At 37.9% G+C, this 26,188-nt stretch overlaps 1 protein-coding gene across 1 annotated transcript; it reads left to right on the forward strand.

Moving 5' to 3' along the window:
• Positions 1-25,063: 25,063 nt before the first annotated feature.
• LOC115924741 (protein ALP1-like) lies at positions 25,064-25,909 on the forward strand. The gene has a single exon (XM_030987525.1). The coding sequence runs from the start codon at positions 25,064-25,066 to the stop codon at positions 25,907-25,909; it is 846 nt and encodes a 281-aa protein (XP_030843385.1).
• Positions 25,910-26,188: the final 279 nt, after the last annotated feature.

A 26,188-nucleotide genomic window follows, 5' to 3' on the forward strand; every position in this document is an offset into this window, starting at 1 on the left:
ACAACTAGCTAGTGCCTCCCCACCCCTCTTTCCCTCCTTCAACACAAATGACATACCTTAGGTACACAATCACCAAAAATAGGATGTCCCTATTAAACTCAATTAAATAGAGAAGAATGTCCAGTCACATAGAATGTTACTATAGAGAAAAGTATGTTAAAGTCCGTAGTCTATTTAAGAACTGAGACTCCCAAGGTCTTGCGCAAGGTGAACAAAAAGGAAAATTAAAATTCTAACGAAAAACCTGTGAAGGGATAATCAGATTTTGCTGACATTTAGCAGACTAATTACGCCATGCATGCTCTTAAATTTCAGAGGAATCAATGCATTAGCTTACTCAGGTTTAAATTGACTGGAGATCAAAATGAGACCAGTAGCAATGGTCGTAAATTATTCACAACTACTGAAACACACTTAAAATTACAAAAAAATATTGGTCTACAAAATACTGTCTAAATACAACTTTTAATTCGACTCGTCTAATATTTTCAAAGCTCGAGCAATACATTTTTGTATCACACGTAAGGCCATCTAATATTATATAATTACTCAGTCATTGGCATTCTATGACCAGTGCAGATTTAAAAGGTATACATGTATCACAGTGGGCTTAAGCTTAAAATATCTGTACCTTGCACTTGGCCTGTCATCCCTCGGGGGTTCAGTCATCTCTTCGGTTCTTTTAAAAAGCCCCTTTCTCATCGTGATGGGATCCAGGCTGAGAAGAAATGTCAAAATATAAATAGAGATACTTGTATAATAAATAATCACAAACATGGGGTCCACCGTATGACGGTTCAAAGTGTGCCTTGGGCATACGTCCTAAGAAATGACCGGTTTACTATGTTATACATGTAGATGTTTCTTCTCCGGGGACCTAGTGATGAGTTATTACTGTGACCAGTTATTAATTAATGAATTACAATACTTAGAATCAAGTCTGCTTAAATTACGTGTTGCTATGTCGGGCCAGCTTTGGACAAGATATCAGGTAGTCAAGAACAATCTTTGTTTACAAAGTATGCATAACATTTGAATACGTTAGTAAACTGGTCTATTCCGGACAAATTTAATTTTCAAAGACTTTTTAACTCTCACTGCGCAGCTTGCATACACTTGACAAACAAACGAGGTCGTTTCAAACACACATTGCTTCACTAAGAAAAACGTTTATGGTGGTCAATTAATATCACTGTCTAGAGCATGGGTCAAGTATGCTAGATATTTATGAGAAAGTTGCAAATTATTTACATGATCATGGACGATGGTAAACGAATGAGGAATGATTCTTGTTTGGGAAATTAGAGGTATCTGGTTCAAATCCCTATAGGCCTCGATAATTAAGGCGATAGGGATGTAATGATTTTAGTGATCATTTATCACTGAATTTTAACACTTACAATTATGTTTTACACGTATATATAATATTTATATATATATATATATATGTATATATATATATATATATATAAACACAATTATATACAGTCATATATGTGCCACGATTTTTCTTTATTAATTATATCCGTTTCACCAAAATGTGTGCATGCGTACACAATCAGCATAATCATCATAAAAAAAGGAAATTTTTAATATGGTTATCTACAACTATAGACGTTGAGAGAAATTTACATTTTGTACAGGATTTTTTTCTAATTATAGCATTAAACAATGGTAAACAATAATGAAAAGAAACAGAAAGGGTTAAGTGGAAACTCATCTATATTTTACAAATAACTTTCATTCGTAAAACTGATTCTTGGTATCATTAGAAAACGCCATACGTTCCTATAAAATTTGCACACAACATTGCTTGTGTTTGGATTGACACATTTTACCAAAGATATTTATGCGCATGTATATGAATTGAACGTGCTTTTTCATAAATGTGTATAGATATGAAGTACCTTATATGCACTCATCTATATTTTACAAATAACTTTCATTCGTAAAACTGATTCTTGGTATCATTAGAAAACGCCATACGTTCCTATAAAATTTGCACACAACATTGCTTGTGTTTGGATTGACACATTTTACCAAAGATATTTATGCGCATGTATATGAATTGGACGTGCTTTTTCATAAATGTGTATAGATATGAAGTACCTTATATGCACTTTTCTCGGCCGACTTGTCAGAAATATACACCACGAGGATGATGTAAACTAATTCTTTGATGCATTTTTGGAAATACTACTGCATTACTATAATTTTATTGTTGCAATTCGTCAACATAATCATACAAAATACTCTAGCTTTCAATGGATATCAAAATATTTATTGAAGTGTATTAACAAAAGAAATAAATATAATCCACAAGTATGAAAACAAGCCAAACAGTTCTTGATTAATTGTAAATACTCTCGCTAAAAACAAGTTTACATAGACCGAATTAAATTGCTTTTAGGGAGCTTGTGATCTTCCATATCACATGAAAACCAAATACCTTACACTTGTTAAGTTATATACAAAATTGTATCACTCTCCCATTAATGATGAGTTTTATTGAAATTAATTATGAGAGTTTATTAGTCAGGATCAGGGTTTCTTAAAGATTGTATGTCATTTCATGACGATTCGCTTTTATTTTATTTGGGTGACTATTGCTTTGATCAAGGGAAATTAAAAGGTAATGATAAATTATTGGGAGGGGGAGGTACAACTAGCTAGTGCCTCCCCACCCCTCTCTCCCTCCTTCAACACAAATGACATACCTTAAGTACACAATCACCCACAATAGGATGTCCCTACCTAAATGAAAAAGAGAAGAATGTCCAGTCACATAGAAATGTTACTAAAGAGAAAAGGGTGTTTTAAGTCTGCAGTCTATTTAAGCACTGAGACTCCCAAGGTCTTGCGCAAGGTGAACAAATGAAAATTAAACTTCTATAGAAATATCTGTAAAGGGATAATCAGATTATGCAAACATTTAGCAGACTAATTACGCCATCCATGCTCTCAATCTGTTTTAGGAATCAATGCACTAGCTTAAATAGGTCTAAATAGATTGGAGATCAAAATGAGACCAGTATAGCAATGGTCGTAAATCATTCACAACTACTACAATAAACACAAAATCACACACAAATCATTAGTCTACAAAATACTGCCTAAATATCACTTTTGAATTTTGTTATGCTTCAAAGATTTTGAAATCACATAGAAAAAAGGTATACTTTTTAAAGGAAATTCTAATTCAAATTTCTTAATTTGTAGTACTTTGTATGTGTGCAAAGTAGTAACTGGTTAAAATTAAACTAAACGACATAAAGAAAGCTTGCTGAAATAAAGTGTGTTCTCTTTGGGTTTTTTTAATTCGAGACTCTCTGACTGTCTCATGTACAGGACAATGCTTGCATGTTGCTTTATTCATACAAGCAAATCTGGTTATCAATGAACATCCCATGTACAGTTGTGTACTTGTTAAAAACAGATGTGAATGCATACTTTTTGGTGACTGCATACATAACAAGGCAAGATAAACGTTACGTAGTATTTATTTCAGATCAAGGCTAAGATCTCTCTGACGCTTTAGATTGATCAATTATAATGTCCTAAGAATATATAAATGTTATCTATCAAGAACAAAGTATATTGTCACAATCATTCCAAGAAAACAGGTAAAAACAAAATTGTCCAAACTCTATGTACAACAGTATATGGTGATAACATAATAAAATGATAATTAATCTTGCTGCTAATTACATAACAAAAATGTTAATGTTGACGGTCCAGCCTATTCTTCTACAATATACTAACACTAGGCCCACTTTTTGTTCACAAACACCCTAGAGCATATAGGGTAGCCTATTCGTAATATCAAGTCAATGATCTTACCAGGCTGCCTATCCTCTCTAAACAAAATTCCATCATTTGAGTCTTTAAGGAACAATCCAAGTGTCTGATCTTTCACTTTAACCCTTTATGGTATTTTATTCTTCTAATGTTTTAACGTACATTCCCAGCTTAATTGTATATTTTAGTCGTTATCAAAATCCACTACCATTTTCCAATTTTAATCTATATTTTGTTCTTGTTTTGTTTTGTAACGAATTCAACTAGTTGGCTTTTCTTGAATGTTTATCTTTTTTACATGGTATATTAATAGACCAGTTCACCGTTAGCACATTACTGCAATGACCCCGAATATCCACAGATCTTCAAAACATGAAGAGGTCCCACTTTGTACATTTTGAAATAATCACTCCTACAGCGATGGAGGTGCTATATAAATAACCTTTGTTTCCCCTTTTCAAAGAATACTTCCACCTGTGTATCATGGAGTGCACTAAATGTGCATGAATGAATAATGATTATATAACTTTCATGAGCACGTATCTAGTATTTCGTCTCCGTGTTTTTCAAAATTGGTTCTGCAATGACCTTTATCTGCTCATGCTCAGACTGCAACCGTGAACTGGCTTATTGTATTGTGTAATGCGGGTCTCTCTTGTACTGATGAGACCACCCTGTATTATGGAGCACCTAATCAAAAAACGAATGAACAAATAAAAATATATATTTCTAGGTGTAACAATATCCATTGTCAATATTCGATGATGACTATTCCGATCTTTACTTGACCTTTAGTACAAAAACATGACCCTAAATTACAAAATAAACAATAAAAGTGAATCCAACAACACAACAAAGAGATAAAGAGACAGAGAGACATAAGAGTGACTCTGCCTGGAAACCACACACATCTATGCCCAACGGCTGGGGTAAAAGAAGAAAGAAAAACACACTTGAAAGGAAAATTCTGAAAGGAACCGTACCTTGATTGAAATCATTTGTAATGATATTCATGCTGGTAGGTTTTACATACAATAAATTATAGTCACTGATTGTAACCTGTGGAGAATGGGTGCTTGGAAGTTCAAAAACATGTTTGTTGAATAGATTCTAAAGAGTAAAATTACAATGGAAAACTGTTTTGGAACTTTCCTGGTTGGGTAGTAAGGGAAGGGTTTTCATTTTATTTCATATTTTAACTGAATTCATTCCCCCCAAAAAAAATCGATCATAATTTATGAATTGAACATGTATTAAATTAATCGAATAATGTTATTGTGATGAAAAATAATTATATTTAGAAGAATTATTTGTATAGTTTTAGTATTAAATAAATATAAAAAAATAATCCCCCCCCCTGATATTTATACAGGGTGGCACATATTACCAATTTAGTGGTCTTCCATGAGGCCCTGTTTGGTAAGAATAAAACAAATAACAGCAGCAAAAACAAAATAGATAAATACACAAGCATTTAAACTGGTATTATACAAATGAATTAGTATCCCCATGAAATAACTGATCATTCAAGAATTATACTTGAACATTTAAAGAGAAGGTTGAGTTTTGGGAAGAGGTGAAAAATAATTTGTGAGCGTTATCATTGCATTATGCAAGTGTAGAAGAACATCAGAAAAAAAAAGCATGGCTTTCAAATGATTTAATTTTCTAAATATGGCATATAATATCATAAAAGACGGGACGGATTTTTATGTCACATGTTCATGTAGTCCCATATACATCTTTTTGTGTACAATGCTTGTAACTTTACCAAGACTGGGCCAAATTTCTTATCCTTTTGATGATTCCAGGACTTTGCAGTACACACCAATACTTATACGCTCGATGATCAACCTTTTTCTGATTGATTCCAAAACGTTTCTTTCACAATTCAATCGCATTACCAGAAGTCAACTTTTTTGAAAGTGTAGGTGACGTTTATAGAACTTTCAAGTTGGTTCCATACTCTAATTCCAGAAATTAGAGAACTATTTGTGTATGTGTCCGTCCTAAATTTAGGTACAAGTAATGCATCCCTTAGAGCATGTCCTGTGTTGTAATCATGTTGTGAACTGACCTGACGTAAATCTATTATTAAGTATGTTGGTGCCATGTCATGCATTGATTTACATCATCACTGCACGTCCAAACTGGAAACGTGTCTGAATAGGCATCCATCCTAAGCGACTAAACATATCATTTGAACATACTTCAAATCCTTCTCCCAGCAATACACGTGCAGCGCGTTTTTGAACCTTTTGTAATTTAATCGTTTGTCTTTGAAATCGCTCAGACCAAACCGAGAAACAATAATCGAAATGAGGAAGAACGATGGCATACTGATCTTGTTGGAACATAACTTTTGGCTCGCTTAATTACACTTATATTTTTTGAGCAGTTTTAATAACTTTTTCCTCATGTTCCGTCCGACGTAACTCCTCGTCAATCATGACACCCATGCATTTTGCCACATATACTTTTTTTAAACAGGTGCCGTTTAGTGTGACAGAATAATAATTTACTCCGTTAAGAACTGATCGTGGTCCAATAAGCATCACATTTGTCTTATCCGAATTAAGAACTAGACGGTTTGTTGTTATACGTGACAATTTATTTTCCATACCTTTGGTTAGCTTTTGTTCTACTTCTGTTACATTACTTCCGCTGACTGTTAGAGTCATGTCGTCAGCATACATATCAACAATACAATCATGATGCAATGTACATGTTACAGGGATGAGATTCCTCCGCCGATTAGCAGATTTCTACTGGTTTCAAGATTTCAAGACGGAAAACGAAAAGGGGGAAAAGAACTTTCAGATTATCGTCAATTGTACATCTAGCATTGACCTCACTACCTTAGCAGCATTTTTCTCTCAACTGAACAATGTAATGGTCTCCCAATTTATAAGCAAGATGGGGGAAACAAATTTTCTCAAAGTTTAAATTTTAAATGCAAGGAAAACATCTCCTTTCACGTAACTATATCCTTAAGTTTTCTGCGTAAAGGGGGTACAGCCCCCTTTTACCCCCTTGAGTAGGTCCTTAGACCCCCGCCAGGGGCATTGCCCTCGTACCCCAATTTAATCTTCCTCCTTTGGGGGAATTTCCCTGTCACATCCCTGATGTAAGGCACTCTGGCACTGTTAAGAAACATTTGCAAATTTAACCTTCAATGCTTTTTTTTTCATTTGTTTGCTAAAGTCAGAAGTATGTTGACTCTTTTTTAAAGAATACTGTTCCAAAAATTGTGCACCCTTGTAGAAACTGAAATGAAGTGTTCAATGGGCATAGTAAAGAAAGGAGTTACCTGTACTAGGATGTGGGTGAGATGCCATCAAACTATATTGGAATACATGTGTATGTGCAGATGTTGTGGTGTTAAAGATGAAGTTGAGTTCTGGTCACGCGATTGCATTGTGAAAGAAACGGTGTGGAATCGATCAAAAGGTTGATCATCTAGCATATGAGAATTTGTGTGTATTGCAAGGTTCTGGAATCATCAAAATGATAAGAAATTTGGCCAAGTCACTGTACACAGAAAGATCTATATGGGACTACACGAACACGTGGCGTAAAAAGCCGGCCCCCGACTTTTACGATGTTACATGCATATTTAGAATATGAAGGCATTTGAAGAGCCACGCTTTTCAGGGAACATGTCTTATCTGATGTTCTTCCACACTTGCATAATAAAAATGAGTAACGCTCACAAATAATTTTTCACCTCTTCCCAGAACTCAACCTTCTCTTTAAGGTCCATTTACTTAACTCTAAATCCAAAGGTTGACGGTTTGAATCCCAGCATGATACTAATGTCCTTTGGCAAGACATTAATCACATTTGCCACTCTAGTGGGTACCCGGTAGGATGTGAAAAATCTTTGCTATAGGTTGCTCAGCATTATGAGTGTCTGTAAAATATTGCGCCCATGGCTAGACCACGCTATCTCTCGTGGACCACCCTAAGAGGTGCTCCAGTGGCACGCCGTTTTGGCTCGCCGTGGCTCGCTGTTGGGCGGACCGAAACGACGTTGTACCTTCCACACCGCAGAGATAGCGCGATAGCGCGGTGTGAACAGCCTCTCTGCCGGTGTGAAGCCGAGCTACGATAGCACGCTGGAAGTCATCGTTCTACACGCGGGGAATTTTATACTCATTCTACTTTTTCAACACAAAGGAAAGAGAGAGACGGAAAATAACTCTACCTGGAATCACAAAAATGTATGCCCAACGGCTGGGGTAAAAGAAAAAAGAAAAACTCATTTGAAAGGAACTTTCTGAAAGGAACCGTACCTTGATTGAAATCATTTGTAATGATATTCATGCTGGTAGGTTTTACATAAAAGAAATTATAATCACTGATTGTAACCTATGGATGATAGGTGCTTGGAAGCTCAAAAATATCTGTTGAATAGATTATAAAGAGTAAAACTACAATAGAACACTGTTTGGGAACTTGCATGTTTTTTTGTTTTTTTTTTGCGTCCAAAAATTTGAAAATCGCGTCGGCCGAAAATTCGCTCAGTTGGGGGGGGGGGGGGGGGAAATGGGCATATTTTTGTTGGCCCTCGAAAATTTGATAATTTTGACCCCCGCCCCCTTTGAGCGCCAGGGGGGGGGGACCATCCCCCACCCCCCCCCAAAAAAAAGCTAAAAATCACGTGTTTTTACACGTTTTTTTCCAAGGCGGGGGGGGGGGGGGAGGGGCCGGGCCCTGCCACTGGCAGTGTTCCACATTAGTATATGAATATTTAAACTGAAAAAGTACATATAGGCCTCTATATCATGCGTATAGTTTTAAAAAAAACATGAATCTGTATTTTTATAAACTGTTGGTCATAAAGGTGGAAAAAAATTATCCCAATTTATGGAATGATTTTGGCAATGATTTATTCCTAATAGATCTAGATAATATTAAACATTCTCAGATTTGTTTGAATAATAATTTGCGAGCGTTTGTTTTGCGTGATTGCTAAAGCAACTTTGCTTAAAAACTAGGGGACCCATAATTGACAGTAAAGAAGTAATAAATGCCTCACAAAAGGGCACAAAAAAGGCACATCGACACGGTTTTTATCCTGGGGCCTCACAGTTACGAGGCTATCGCTTTGCCACACAGATATGTGTATTTATTACTAAGTTTTTACGGCCGATTTTATACTCCTAACTCGTTGCCAATTCGGCATTTTTGGTTTGAGGAAACATAAAAATGTGTTTATTTTGAAATCCTAAAATTATAACAAATTACTAGATACCGCTTTATACCACAAATATTTTCGATGAGTGCCAAAATAGTGCGCCCCCAAAAAAGGCTTGGCCCCAGCCTACATACCAAGGGCTTTCAGGAAATACTGATTGAAAAAAGGCTAGGGGAACCTTCTAGCCTAATATGGATGTTATGATGCCCCTCGAACCTAACACATACATACATATTGATATTTATATAGCGCCTTTACATAAACATGCTCAAAGCGCTTTACATTAGTATATAAAATAGAATAATTATTTTGCTCTCCAAGTACACAGACTTTCAAGTTGTCTATTTGATCATAAACTCTATTTCTGAGTTATCAGTACTTAGCATACTTGCGTACATGATTTATGGGTAAAAATGTGATTTTATGACCCTATTTGCATAAATTACCATAAATATGCAAATAAGTGAATTTTTCAAAAATATTGAAATTATCATATTATTCTATACACTTCACTTGACATGCGTGCAAATTGTCGCGGAGATCGGCCGCTTCACGGCCGAGATCTTAAGGGGGGCCATAATGCCCCCACCCCCGGCCGTACTAAAACCTCAAATAGCCCGGCCCTTTTAGGGTTAACGTAAGTAACTTTGAAAATCACAAGACAAATTGGCAACCCACTCATGAGTCTAAGGGGCAAGGGGTATATCCCCTCCCGGCCTAGTCAAGCTTCCCCCTCTAATTTGGATCAGCTAGTACAGCGTTTTTCAATCGGGGTGCCACGAGAGTATTTTAGTTACATCAAAAATATATTTTTGAAAAACGTCAACTTCATAACAGAAAGGTATCAGCAACCGCAAGTTGCCTAAATATATAACACTTTGTGTATTCTGATGAGGAAATATATTTTAGAGAAAGTGACGTGTATTTCTCATCGCTCGCTTCCCTCGATTGTAAAACTTAAAAAGAAGGATAGTTTCAGGCAGCGAGGTCCATGAATTCCCCCCTAATGATGATATGACGATGTTTACGCACCTGGCTGCCCGAATATCATAGTTCGGGTAGTATTCCGACGAATTTATATCATCATTACTCGTATCTTTATATCGAAATAATAATAACGAAAAAAATAACAATAATAATAATAGTAATAACAATAATTATAATATATGAGATTCATAAGGCCACTCGAAATCAAATCGTCAAGGCGTACTTGTTAACATTATTTTTCTAAAGACATCACATAAAAGCATCTGCATTATAAACCAAGAAACATAAAGATTATACAAAAATGACAGAACGATAAATTATATGACGAATTAAACATTATACGTTTTAAGATTGTTTTTCAACACTTTTACGAATCTCTTGAGGGCATGCATTCCACAGTAAAGGCCCTGGACGAGCAAAATTTCTTTCTCCACTTAGTATTATGCTTAGGAAATGTAAGGGTCAAGATATGGACGGACTGTAATGATATATCAGAGTAGTATTGTACTATGGTACAGAGCCATGGACACAACAAAATAAAATCAAAATTATACTTAAATGAAATTTATCCAGCAACAAAGTTCGCTTTACTTCACGCACAAATGATACATCAGGATGATTTCCAATAACGAGGTGACCGAATACTTAATTTTACGTAGTGTATATTGATGAAATAACATTATGCCGTAATAAAAGCGATTTATTTTAGATCCGGATAGTATATTTTTGGGAAAGAGGTCCTTAGGCGAAATTCTCTATCCTCTATGAAGACTTTGGATTGGGATGACGCGAAATTTTTAATTTCTAAAAGGGTGTCGTGACTTGAAGAAAAGGTTGAAAAACGCTGATCTAGTAGACTAAAGACTGTTGCCCACCCACCCCCCCCCCCCCCGAATGACCGAGCCCATGCCCCGCCACTGACTCGAGTTAAATGACTTCTCATCGCCAATTTATAGATTTGAGTACCTTAAAACATTCTAATGTGGCTATAGTCCATGTTGTCATCATTCTCACAATGCTAACAACATTTAGTCAAATTTATATAATAGTTAGGATTAGGGTTTGTGTAGTGCATGGATTGTATGTCGTTCTATTACGATTGACTTATATTAGATGGCTACTGCTGGTAACGAGTAAAAATATCATTTATACTCACTGTTTGCTTAGATCCTGCTTTTTGCCAAATAAGTCGTGAAATGAGGCCACGAGTCCTCTCCTCAGAAATATTAGGGACTTTTAGATTTGCGTGGACTGATACGTGTGACGTCCATTCAAGGCAGTGCATTAAAAATACGTCGATCGTAGCAATCCACGTTGTCGTTGTGCAAATTTAAAAGTCCCTATTTATCCAATGGTAGCCGAGCTAAAAGGATTCTAATAACATCTTGCACAGGTCGAATAAAAGAAACAGGCAACAAGTAACATGACAGATCTATTCTGGAACGTTTCATTTACAAAATAGGCGTTTACTGTATATCTTTCTCAAGATAAAAGGAGAGTTTAACACTGGGTCGTGAATCCGATATTGACACGATAAAATGATCTAGAAATCAGTCTTATGTAGATTCCCTTCGTACAAAATATGTCCTTGGTTCCATCAGAATATCATGTAGAAGTGACGGATAACCCGTATCAAATGGAAAGCATAGGCTGCGTGAGTCTGAATTTCACAGTCGTGTGGCATTGAGCAGGTACCTGATGCACATCAGTCGAGTATTATGTGGTAAAACGAAGTAAAACGAAACCAGAGGGAAATACACATAGAAGAACCAAACAAAGTTATTCATATCTCTCGCTCAATGAGTGGGTATTGTGATGCAAATCAAATCACGTGAAATAGCGGTCTGGGCATTCGCCCAGCAAGTGGAAACCTTAGTCTTCTCCCCAGGCAGAACAGAAAATGGGGGGGGGGGGGGGGGGGGGGCTCCAATTGATATCAACCGATATCGCCTTTGAGTATTATTCCCACAATTCAGTAAATAAAATCTGGTATACTAACGAATCTAGATCATTCCAAATCTTTGGTTTGCGAGTGTAAACATGTTATTTTCTGTTTTGTTAAGGTATAGGTCATGCTTTGATTTTCCAATCAGTATTTCATTATGTTTTTAATTTGAACATACGATTTTCGATTCATTTTAATTTGTATACATGTGTTGATTTATTTCATTTAAATCTAAGGAAATTTACAATAAAATTAGGAATTACAACTCAACGATACTTGTGTGTTTGTGTGTACACCCATGTGTGTAATTGTTATTAATATACACAGTTCAGCATACTCCCACTACAGTTACGAATTTCGAACTTCTCGAAACTATTCTCCTACGCCTTATACTGTATGATATTAAACCACAGTCATGAACATATACAATATAATTCACATTTATGAACAACTTTTTTACAATAATCAATCAATAATATCAAACTATATAGCAAGTTCACTGCAAATTTGTGACTTTGTCACTTGAGTATATATATATATATATACATAACAAAAACTCTGTGAACACATAGAGTGCACTGACTGCTGGATATACAGAGATGTAACTTTTGCAATATTAAAACTTGTATCCCTTTTGGGCTTAAATATGTTACAAACTCCAAAGTGTGAAGACTGGTAATACGTGTAATCAATAATATTTTAACTCACCAACTGTACGACTTCCTGGTTTCCACAATTTTCAGTAACTTTTCGATCCAAATGTGAAAGTGAAACTTCGATCCAAAAGCGAAACTTTCTTCTTCCTTCCTGGTGCAAGCTAGTCTTTAAACAAGGCCACATGTCTGATAGAAGCCGAGCGACTAAAAAGAGACTAATCGCGAAACCAGAGTGAACGACAGAGCGAGTAGCCACGGGTCTCTAGATTCATCTCAGCCGCTGATTGGGGTGGAAAATAGCCAGAGTCACGAGGCCTTGTCAAAAGGCTAGTTGCAAGCAGGATTGGTGCTTGGCACATCAATATACTTCTCAGAATTAGTATCATTGGAATTCAATTTACATGCATGCCCCAAGTCGTATCCAATGGGATTATTGTTATTATGTACCAGTGGGCTGGCCGGGTGCGAATGACCAACCAGAGATTGACTTATCATTAAACACATTGTTGCTATAAAGGCAGATAGTGTATCTGCTGACCAATTAACAATAATTATACCTTTTTTGTGTGCAACTAATTCATTAATAATTCCTATTTGGCCTAAAAGTTTTCAACTTCAGACTTTTGTACAATTTTGGTTTCATGCCGCTACAATTACTATAGCCATTAAAATAATTATGTCATAATTACATTATGTAGGAAGGAGGCTCTCTACATTAAGTTAAAGACAAAATCCTCACCCGACATTTTACGATTCTCCTGAGGTTACCTTGCTCCTAGCCTAAATAATTTTCTTCTGTAAATTAAAACAATTTTTTCATGGAACTTATTATGTGTGGGGTGTTTTTCCTTTCTTCTTCTTTGTTTAGAGTATACAACCGATATGGGTTAACTCATGGACCCTGGAGTTTTATACAAAAAGAGAAAGAGAGAGAGAGGGAGAGAGAGAGAGACAAAAGAGTGTCTTTGCCTGGGAAACCACACAAATCTATGTCCGATCCCATTAGTCATACCATATTATACGGACTGGCACACTCTTTATATCATGTCACAGTATCGTAGGTAAATAAGATATTCATACATATATATATATGTATCATAATGTAATTCAGGAAATAAGTGAAAACCCTAAAACGTAAATACCGAACTACATTAATGCATTTAGCTATAGTGTGCTTTACCTAAACCGAAGAGGGATTTTTACCGTTAAACTGATGTTGAATGTATTGAGAAAACCAGAATTTTACAGAAACCATTTAGGTTTGCTGTGTTCTACATTACTAAAAGAATATCAGAACTAGGCAAAGTATATCTAGGCATAAGTTCCATCTAGTTTTAACCATGCATTTAAGGTTATTTTGATAGTTTTCTCCTTCGTAGGCATGGTAGAGATGTCATTGAGAAATTTATCAGGTGGGCTGTATAACGTACAGACCACCTTATAATTTCGTTAGAATTGCCTTTACTTATATATTTATTTATTATTTATTTATCAGGTGGGTTGTATAACGTACAGACCACCTTATAATTTCGTTAGAATTGCCTTTATTTATTTATTTATTTATTATTTATTTATCAGGTGGGCTGTATAACGTACAGACACCTTATAATTTCGTTAGAATTGCCTTTATTTATTTATTTATTTATTTATTTATTTTTCTTACATCTAACCACTTTTTTGTAAGCACGATGACTTGAAAATGGCTCAATCAAATGCCTTCAAATTTGGCACACATATGTATACCGGTAGGCATATGTACACAGCACAATAACGTTTTTAACATTGACCTTCACTGATGACGTCATCTAGGCGCCATTTTGTAAAATTTTACGAAAATCAACTCATGATCAAATCTTCATAACCAAAAGTTTTTTCTCATTCATATTTATCATGATCAAGGTCAATATCCGTCCAGTCAATTTCAGGTCAAAGAAAGCGCGCGTACGCGTACGTCCGCGCGTCAATGCGCGCGTCAAATTTTAAAATGCTCAAAATCGTCTAAAAAAAATTTTGCATACGTTTTAGGCCATTTTAAGCATTTTATAAAAAATCGCCCACGCGCGCATGTGCGCGCGTTTTCGCGCGTAAAACTATTACACAACATAGAATCGCCATTTTTTTTTCTTTCATAATATTGCACCTATTTTTACAAACGAATTGATACCATGTTTATTTCTTTATGACTATTAATAACGGAATGATCAACCGTTTAACATAAATTTCTGTGCGCGCGAGCTCTTGTAATACATATCATATATGGGCAAAAGATGCCTATACAAAATCCATTGTAGCTCTTTAGGATGCAAGGTGACCCCAATTTTTTTCTTCTTATTGTGATAGAATATGAATTGGAGATATAATTTCAAGTCTCATTTGACCATTTCTTTTCTCATGACGTCATCGTAATGGCCTCCGAACTCATTTCAATTTGCATATTATGATGTCAGCATATTTTTCGAAAATTGATTGCATCTCTGTAAATATTGATCGATTTTCTTCCAAATTTCGATATGTTCTAGCTGAGACAATTCATTACAAATGGAGTTAACAAATTGACGAAGGAATCATGGCATATTTTTGCGATTAAAGGAGGCATGTCAATTGTTCAATTTTGCGTGTATTCTCTATGGGACATGACTTTTTCTCAAAACTTGATTCTACATTCCCGTCTTTCGCGAGCAATATCTCCGTCGTTTTAGCTTTGTTTACGCTGAACTTTGAGTATGATGTAGCTAAGACAATTAGCTATCTCAAATGTGCCCTTCATTTTGTCTAAAATTTTAGTTCGACCAGCCCACCTATACTTGTTCCAAACAAGTATTACAAATCTAGTTTATTTCTTTATTTTTCTTAATTCTTACCACTTTTTTTGTTGGCAGGATAACTTGAAAATGGATCAATAAAAAAACTTGAAATTTGGCACACATATGTATAGGCATGTAGAAAAATGACAATAAGGTTTTCAACCTGGACCTTGACTGATGACATCATCTAGGCGCCATTTTGTGAAATTAGCTCATGATCATATCTTCATAACCAAAAGTGATTTCTCATTCATATTTATCATGATCAAGGTCAATATCAGTCCGGTCAATTTCATATCAAAAAACGCGCGCGTGTACGTACGTAAATTTTTAAATGCTCAAAATCGTCTCAAATTTTGTTTGCATACGTTTCAGGCCATTTTAAGCATTTAATACAAAAATCGCGCACACGCGCATCCGCGCGTAACACCATTACAAAACATAGAATCGCCATTTTTTTTCTATCATGATATTTCTCATATTTTTTCGAACAATTTGATACCATTTTTATCTCTTTATGACTATCAATAAAAAGATGAGCGTTCATTCAAGATAAATGTCCGTGCGCGCGGGCTCTTTTAATACATAGCACATATTGGCAAAAACATGCCTATACAAAATACATTATAGCTCATTGGAATGCACCGGGACCCTCAATATTTTTCATATTTAGATTAAGAATGAGTCGGAAATATGATTTAATGTCTCATTTGGCTATTAAAAATATTTTGACATCATCATAATGACCTTCGAACTAAAAATACGAATTTGCATATTATGACGTCATCATATTTATAGAAAATTGATTGTATCTCTGTAAATATTGATCGATTTTCTTCCAAATTTCAATATGTTGTAGCTAAATTAATTCTCTACAAGCTAAATTATCATCATTTTTCATTTTGACAAAGGCATCATGCCGTATTTTAGCGATTGAAGGAGGCATGTCAATTTTTCACATATTGCGTGTATTCTCTATGGGACATGACTTTTTCTCAAAACTGGATTCTACATTCCCGTCTTTCGCGAGCAATATCTCCGTCGTTTTAGTTTCATTTTTGCTGAGCTTTGAGTATGTTGTAGCTAAGACAATAAGCTATCATAAATGTGCCCTTTATTTTTCGATCAGATGCCAGGATCATACTCATCTTTCACTTGCAAAGTGGGATTTCAGAATTCCATTTTTCGTTTACATGTAATCGCTATGGGAAATGTTTTGGTATATCGGTAACGCATTTGACTTCCTACCTCGAGATCCCTGGTTCGAGTCCGGGCGTCTCCAAGCATTTGTTTCTTCTTTTTTTTTTATTTGTTAAGCAAATTATGACATTGCACATCAATTTTGTGATTTCTATTTTCCTTCGGCAATTATTAACCAATAGATTATTTTGTCTGATCATGTTACAATTACATTCACGTTTTAGCAATAAATATAGTGATTATATGATTACTAACCAAGAAACAACATGCATATTTATTTCATATTGTGTACGAGCCTGTGTCGCACTAAATGTAACTCTTGAATTCACTTCAAATGATCTATGTGATGAAGTTAATGCAAATGAGATTGGAATATACCGAGTTGGTGGACATTTGCCATTATCGATTATGAAGTATCAGTAATTTATCACTGGTTCTTCTAACTGGATCGATTTACCAATGGAATCCCCATTGAATGCCCCCATTGAATGCCCCCATTGAATCCCAGTTCAATACCAATTGGCAATTTGGAGAACATGGAAAGTGAAACAATGGGTACCCATTGAAACCAATTGGCAATTGGTCACCATGTCCCCATTAAAACCAATAGCCAGTTGGTTTCAATTGGTACCCATTGTTTCACTTTCCATTTACTCCAAATTGCCAATTGGGATTCAATGGGGACATTCAATGGGGATTCAATTGGATTTTCGTCTTGGGAATATTCCACATATTTTTACAAATTGAAAGCATGTTTGTCTCTTTATGACTATTAACAACGGAATGATCGACCGTTTAACATAAATTTCTGTGAGCGCGAGCTTTTGTAATACATAGCATAATTATAATGGGCAAAAACATGCTTATACAAAATCCATTGTAGCTCTTTGGGATGCAACTGGAACCCCAATTTTTTTTCTTCATATTTTGAAAGACTATGAGTCGGAGATATGATTTCATGTCTCATTTGGCCATTAAGTGTATCGTGACATCATCATTATGGGTTTCATGACACATGCTCCGCCGACGATTGCTCCGCCGACATTTACTCCGCAAAACGCGACAATTGCTCCGCGACAGTTGCTCTGCCGACAGTTGCTCCGCCGACATGTGCTCCGCGACAGTTGCTCCGCCGACAGTTGTTCCGCCGACATGTGCTCCGCCAACATGTCGTCGCCGTTTTCACGAACCGGCACAAGCCACCGAAATCCCTTCAAAATGTAGTTTTAATTTTTTTTTGGCATTTTTAGCATAAGTTATCAACAATCCTTCATCTCACCAAATTTCAGCATCCAAAACGCTTTAGTTTTTGAGATATCCATGGTTACACAAATGACAAAAACGACACACGAGCCAAAAAGCACGATTCATATTTTCACGAACCGGCACGCGCCGTTATAAGTCAATGGGCTGTGCCGGTTCGTGAAAATATCTTTGCGCTTACAAGACCTAGACGACGCGACACAGGCGGTTGTGCCGGTTCGTGAAAATAAAATACGCGCTAAGACAGCGCGAGCGCTTTTGTCTTGCGCGTAAAGTTACATAGGAAAAACGACACAGTGGCTTGTGCCGGTTCGTGAAAATATTTTTGCTACGTAAACAGCAAAATAATATTTTCACGAACCGGCACGAGAGTCCAAAGCTTCGTAATATTAATAGTAATTGTCATTATGCTTAACAAATGGAATGTATAGAAAATACAGAATATTTTCCTTTCATTGATATGTATTTTGTGATATAAAATTTGACATAAGGCATGTTTCTGGCGAATTCAAAACGGGCTAAACGTAAAACGCGTTTTTCTCAGAATGTACTTATTTCGTTGCGCGTTGGGCTGTGCCGGTTCGTGAAAACGGCGACGATGTGCTCAGCCGACAATTGCTCCGCCGACATTTGCTCCGCCGACAATTGCTCCTCCAACAATTGCTACGCCGACATTTGCTCCGCCGACAATTGCTCCGCCGACAATTGCTCCGCAAAACGCGACAATTGCTCAGGTGACAAATGCTCCTCGAACGACAGTTGCTCCGCCGACAGTTGCTCCGCCGACAATTGCTCCGCCGACAATTGCTCCGCAAAACGCGACAATTGCTCCGGTGACATTTGCTCCGCCGACAATTGCTCCGCTAAAAAAGGGCCCCGTAAAATACAAAGGCTACTACGACAATAATGGTTGCTCCTCCCCAAAAGTACCCCGCAAAAGACAATGCTCCGCCGACAATTAAATTGCTCTCCGATCCAAAAGTGCGGCCTCGTGGAAGACATGAATGCTCCTCTGGCAATTAGTGCAATAAATGCTCAGCCGTTTTTTTGCTATTCCCCATAATGTTTGAATTAAAAAAACATCAAGTTTTAGCTCCTTATGCAAGTTCTCCAGCAAGAGATAATTACTCCGCTCAAAATCTGTTTCATTTATTACTCATTAGCCGATCCAAAGCTCAAGGATATCTCTCTCTCTCTCTTGCTCTTCCTTTTCCTTTTTACACCCTTTTCTTGTCTTCTTAGCTCTTTTCTTTCCTCTCATGCTATTAGTCTTCTTTCATTTTCATCACTTTTTTTCTTCCCCTCTCGAGTTCTAGTTCTCTCGTGAAATTGTAACGTAATGTAGTACATGTAGTACATTCTTGTTTAGAATAGTATTTTGAATAATATCCAGTCCGTCTTCTATAGGTTTCTTTCCTTCAGTTAAGTGTATGTAGCTTTACTATATATATATTAGTGTGTAAAACACCCCGTCTCATTCGAGTACTTTGTTTTCACTGACTTTAAGGGACTCACGGAACCACCGAAAGAAGAGCAATTGGCTTATCGTGAAGAACTGACATCAAACTGCAACAAAATGATTTGTATAAATGGGAATAAGCAGAAAGGCTGCCATCTAATTTTCCCGTCTGAATGGGTTCTCTTCTTTACGTATAAGTGGCCTTCAAAGCTTATTTTGATCCCTCCCCTGTTGCTTTCTAGAACTTCCACGATGACCTAATATATTGTATCAGGGGCGTCGGTAGACCTTTTTCAGTGGGGGGGGGGGGGGGGGGGGGGGGGGGTGGGGTTGGGGTTGGTGTAGAGGCCAACGATTACCGACAAAACTAGCCACCAATTACCGACAGAATTAAGTGTCTCAATATCTACAAATAACCCTATAAACCCGGGGCCAAAGGCTAAATTGTTTTTCCTATGGACTATCTATAGTACTTGCGTATGCGCAAATGATCAATTTCCTCGACGACATAAATATACGAATTATTTTGTCCACTTAGTCAACTTCATAGCTATATATTTTAATGCAGGCGCGGAGCTAGGATCTTATTTTAGGGAGGGGCGGTAGTGAGCAAGCGAAGCGCGCTCGTTAGGGGGTGTCGGTGTTAGGCTTCCCGCGCGAAGCGCGGAAGCTTAGACGTTTCCCTAAATTATTATTAGGAAAAGAAGACGATTTATTGTACCGTTCTCGACTCGTCTAAATGAAGTTTTCCCCTCCCGCGCGAAGCGCTGAAATTTTGGCGTTTCATCAAAATATAGAGAAAGGAAGACGATTCGTCGTATCGTTGTTTGAATTTAGTTTCCCTGAAAATGTTAAATCTCTGATTTCTTTAGCTGATATTATAGGAAAGTGAAACTTCGAGAAAATACAAGTATTGTAGTTGTAGTCACTCTCGAAGTCGTCACAGTGGATACAAAGTCACAGTTCGTAGGGAAAAAAACTTGTTGGTCGACCGACAATATACATCTCACCGACTTCAAACTTCTGCATTGATATAGTACACGAGTATCGAGCAAAAATACCGACACAGCTGACCCGACACAGCAACATATTTACTCGTGTCTTTTCTGCTTCCTTGACGAGACGACTCCACCCAACGACCCCCCCCTTTCTTTTACCCCCACTCCTGCTTTCTCAGGCTCTTACCTCCCCCTCCTCTCTTTCACACCCCCCCCCCGTTTCTTTTGTTTCCCTTTTCTCTTTTTTCTTTTTTTTCCCCTTTGTTTTCTTTCTTTTCCTTTCTTTCCTCTCCTCCCTCTTTTTTTTTCTTCTCCTTCTTTCTTCTCTTTTCTTTTCTTTCTTTTCCTTTCTGTCCTTTCTTTTCCTTACTTTCTTTTTTTTTCTTTTCTTTTTTCTTTTTTTTTCCCTTGCCCTCTCTTTTTTTCCCTCCCCCTTTTTTCTTTTTTCCCGACGGCAGCGCAATCCTGAGAGGTGGGGGGGGGGATGTCGCACCCCCACACCCCCCCTTTGGTTACGCCCCTGTAATGCTTTACTTGCAGATGGTTTGTGCTTGCTTGCATTGAGGTCATTTCAGGTCTTATATATTGATGAGCTGTTTGAAATTAACTAGGAGGTATGCGCGTATTGGGGAATGTGGCTTGCTGCTCTACCTTTAAAAAAAAAACTTCCCACGACATGAAATGAGTGTTCAGTGTACATCATATGGGACGTACAGTGATAGATGGAAAGTTATTTCAGTATATTCGAAATGACTTCTAGGTAAGTCCTTTTTCCTCCCACATCCTCATCCTTTCTTCTTTCTCTTGCGTTTAGAAACATTGTATGAAGCGCATTATAAATGTAATGTATTATCAGGTGGGCTGTATATAATACAGATCACCTTATGTTTTCGTTAGAATATTTGTCTTATTTCTAACCACTTTTTTGTTAGCACGATAACTTGAAAATGGCTCAATCAAATGCCTTGAAATTTGGCACACAAAATATAGGCATGAGGAAAGAGCACAATAAGGTTTTCAACCTTGACCTTGATTGATAACGTCATCCAGGCACCATTTTGTAAAAATCAAATATGATCATATCTTCATAACGAAAAGACCTTTCTCATTCATATTTACCAGGATCAAGGTCAATATCAGTCCGGTCAATTTCACGTCAAAAAACGCGAGCGTACGCCATTATTAGCAAAAGCATTTCATAAAGAATCGCGCGCGCGTTTTCGTTTGTCACGGCCGAACGCAAAATAATTCATCCTAGATTATTTGACACAGTATTCCTCATATTTTCCCGAACAATTTGATACCATGTTTATCTCTTTATGACCATTAATAAGGGAATGAGCGTCCGTTCAAGATAAACGTCCGTGCGCGCGTGCTCATGTAATACATAGCATATATGGGCAACAATATGCCTACACAAAACCCTTATGACTCTTTAGAATGGACGGGAACCCTCAATTTTTTTTCATATTCGGATAGAGTATGAGTCGGAGATGTGATTTTATGTCTCATTTGGCCATTAAGTATATCGTGTCATCATCATATTGACCTTGGAACTCAAAACACGAATATGCATATTATGACGTCAGCATATTTATGGAAAATTGATTGTATCTCTGTAAATATTGATTGATTCTCTTCTTAATGTTGATATATTGTAGTTGAGGCAATTGTCTACAAGTTAACTGCATATTATTTTTCATTTTGATGACATCATCATAGTGAAAATTGCGATTAAAGGTAACTTGACAGATTTTCTTAATTTGCGTGTTAAGCCTGTGGAAGGTGCCAATTTAGTTCAAATCATGAATCTACATGACATTAATCTTTGAGCACTATCTAGCTTATTTTGTGCTCTGTGTTCTCCCAAATTTTGGTATGTTATAGCTGAGACTGTGGGCTATAAAAGTTGTGTCTTTTTTTTTTGATCAGATGGTGAAAGTTAAATTCGCAAATGTTGTAGAACATTGTAGGAATTATTCATATGTCACGTTTGTCCTATTTGTGAAATATAAACGTTAGCATTTTTCTAGTATTCAAATTAAACAAGGAAACCCCTTTACTTTCTATTCTTTACTGTCATACACTATTGAGTGACTGACCAATTTTTTTTCCTCTGGTAATAAAATACATGATATGAGCTTAAAGGGTACATGAGCATTTGTCCACATTAATAACCCACTTCTTGTAATGGCCCAAAATAATCCGATTGAATCTATGCGCAGCACAATCTAGGTAAACATGGCGGGTAGAGCATTTCATGGAAGAAGATGAAATTGTGAAAATGCATTCTTCGTTATGTCAATTAGGGTCAAAGGTGTAACTGCTTATTGTATGGGGTCAATTGTCATATATCGTCTCAATCTATCTTCCATAGATCCATAATGGTTAATATACTACACAGTTGAAACTTTTCATATGGATAGACCTTCAAGGTAAAGACCAGTTATGGTCATGCGATTGCATTGTGAAAGAAACGTGGAATCGATCAGAAAAGGTTGATCATCTAGCATTTAAGTATTGGTGTGTACTGCAAGGTTTTGGAATCATCAAAATGATAAGAAATGTGGCCCAGTCTTCGTAAAGTTACAAGCACTGTACACTGAAAGATGTATATGAGACTATACGCACACGTGCGCGACACGTGTGTTTATCTCTCACAGACCATGTAGATAAACCAATTTACCAAACATATCAATTAGTAGGCGGTTTCCCGGCAAAATTGTTATCATCATGTATTAGTCAAAACATATTCTTTCACATGATTGGTAATAAGAGCTGCCATTTCATTTTTTTGAAATTGGGGCGTTTCCAATACTGGTTTTTACCTTTAATAGAAAGCATTTTAGAAGATAATATAAATCGTGAAAATACATTCTTCACTATTTAAAACATTAGCATACGTATAATCTAATTGTCAAAGTGACAAATTCAAGTTATTATTATTCCCATTCATTATTCTGCCATTAATTTGTTCGCAGGATATCTCATCAGGGCCTATCTCATTGAGCGGCGAATGCTTGCGAACGTAGCGAATTTGGGATTCGCCAACTTTTCTAACGAATGTTGGCGAAAATCAGGGTTCGCCTCTGCCATTAGCGATATTTAGCGACTTTTAGCGATGTTTAGCGACAATTAGCAACATTTGAGCGAATGTTTGCGAAAGTGATGCGAAAGGCAGTTGGCGACTATTAGCGACTGTAAGCAAATGTTAGCGACAGTTTTTGCGAAGATTAGCAACTATTTGCGAATCCTTTGCCACTATTTGTGAATGTTTGGGACCTTTTGCCAACTCCTGGTAAAGTACAAGGCGAATCTATGGACCCAATCCTATAAAATTGGTGAGCAACCTTCCCCAGCATTCAGATTTCTTGTGGCCGCAGTCGAGTAATTTTTTCAAGATGGATTTTCAGAATGTGGAAATGAATTTCTGCCAGGAAGAGGCCCAACGTGCTGCTAAAATTGAAGAACTGCTTTGCCTGGCTGCTGCTACAGCTATCGTGCAACTTAAGAGAAAGAAAGAAGATGAAGAAAAAAAAGAAAGGAAGAAGAAAACAAAGACTGTTTGGGTCAGAGAGTGGTTGCTGCAGAGAAGAGACTTCGGTTAATATGAAAAGCTTTTGCAGCAATTACATGATGGAGATGTCAATAGCTTCAATAACTTTCTCAGAGTGGAAACTGACCTGTTTCACGAGCTTGTTGAGAGGTTAACCCCTCGCATCCAGAAGAAGGACACCAACCTAAGACGAGCTCTGGAGCCTGGTCTGAAGCTGGCCATTGCATTGAGATACATGGCCAGTGGCAGTGGCGGATCCAGGGGTGGGGGGGCCCGGGGGCCCGGGTCCCCCCCACCCTTGAGAAAAAATCATGTAAAATCACGTGATTTTTACGATTTTTTGGGGTTGGGCCCCCCCCCCCCCTGGCGCTCAAGGGGGGGGGGGATTGCAAATTGAAATTTTTTTTGAGGATCAAAAAAAAAAAAATGTGCTTGTTGAGAGGTTAACCCCTCGCATCCAGAAGAAGGACACCAACCTAAGACGAGCTCTGGAGCCTGGTCTGAAGCTGGCCATTGCATTGAGATACATGGCCAGTGGCAGTGGCGGATCCAGGGGTGGGGGGGCCCGGGGGCCCGGGTCCCCCCCACCCTTGAGAAAACAATCATGTAAAATCACGTGATTTTTACGATTTTTTGGGGTTGGGCCCCCCCCCCCCCCCCTGGCGCTCAAGGGGGGGGGGGGTGCAAATTGAAATTTTTTTTGAGGATCAAAAAAAAAAAAATGTGCTTGTTGAGAGGTTAACCCCTCGCATCCAGAAGAAGGACACCAACCTAAGAAGAGCTCTGGAGCCTGGTCTGAAGCTGGCCATTGCATTGAGATACATGGCCAGTGGCAGTGGCGGATCCAGGGGTGGGGGGCCCGGGGGGCCCGGGTCCCCCCCACCCTTGAGAAAAAAATCATGTAAAATCACGTGATTTTTACGATTTTTTGGGGTTGGGCCCCCCCCCCCCCCCTGGCGCTCAAGGGGGGGGGGGGGGTGCAAATTGAAATTTTTTTTGAGGATCAAAAAAAAAAAATGTGCTCACTACTCCCCCCCCCCCCCCCCCCCCCCCCCCCCCCCCCCCCCCCCCCCCCCCCCCCACTGAGCGACTTTTCGGCCGGCGCGATTTTCAAATTTTCGGGAGCAAAAAAAAAAAAAGTTGGGCCCCCTCCCCTAAGAAATCCTGGATCCGCGCCTGGCCAGTGGTGAAAGTTATATGTCCCTGTCCTATAGATTTCGTGTTGCACCCAACACCATAGTGACCATTGTGTCAGAAGTCTGCCAGGCCATCTACGAGGAACTTCATGAAGAGTTCATCAAGCTTCTTACAACCGAGGAAGAATGGAAACAAGTTGCTCAAGGCTTCTCAGACAGATGGAACTTCCACCACACGCTGGGAGCCTTTGACGGCAAGCATGTGGCCATCCGGGCTCCATCTCACTCAGGATCCGCCTACCACAACTATAAGGGATATTTTTCAATTGTAATGTTGGCAGTAGTGGATTCCCAGTATAACTTCATGTACTTAGATGTTGGTTCCAATGGCAGCTGCTCAGACGCTGGTATCTTCAAAGATAGCGAGTTCTACTCCGTTTTGGAAGAGGGAGCAGCAGCACTACCTCCACCAGAACCCCTGCCTGACGATGATCACTCAATCCCCTACTTCTTTGTAGGGGATGATGCTTTTGCCCTCAAAGACTGGATGATGAAGCCCTATGCCACCAGGAACATGACCAAGCCAGAGAGGTTGTTCAACTATCGACTCTCCAGGGCCAGAAGAATTGTTGAAAATTCATTTGGCATACTAGCACACAGATTCAGATGTCTGTTAACTACAATGCTCCAGAAGCCTGGAAATGTGGAGACGATTGTACTGGCTTGTTGCTGTCTCCACAACTTGTTAGCCGCTAGAAAACCACAGAAGATCACCAGAAGAGCTGACAGAGGAGAGACTGATGCAGACCATTACTGGTGGGCAGATGGAAGCTGGAGGTCAGAAGATACTCTTGACTCTTTGCAAGTTGTTGGAGGAAATGTTGGAACCAGAAGTGCTAGAGCCTAGAGAGACTATCTTAGAGACTATTATACCACCATCGACAAGGTTTCATGGCAGGACAAGGCTGTAGATGTGAACAAGTACAGAAAGTGGTCTACCTGATTTCCAACTGTGTTCAGCACTACCAAAGGCTGCTGATCGGACGCTATGACGTCATCATTATGCCATAAACTTTGATTTTTCATGATCATTTTTGTAATATTTGTCATAGTCTTACTGACCTTTTCCCATTTTTCGGAAGCTATATGTTGCTTAGCTTTGGTCATAGTTCTCTCAAATTGTTAT

This window comes from Strongylocentrotus purpuratus, unplaced genomic scaffold (genome assembly GCF_000002235.5).
Source record: "Strongylocentrotus purpuratus isolate Spur 01 unplaced genomic scaffold, Spur_5.0 spur5_scaffold_16, whole genome shotgun sequence".
Lineage (NCBI taxonomy): Eukaryota > Metazoa > Echinodermata > Echinoidea > Camarodonta > Strongylocentrotidae > Strongylocentrotus > Strongylocentrotus purpuratus.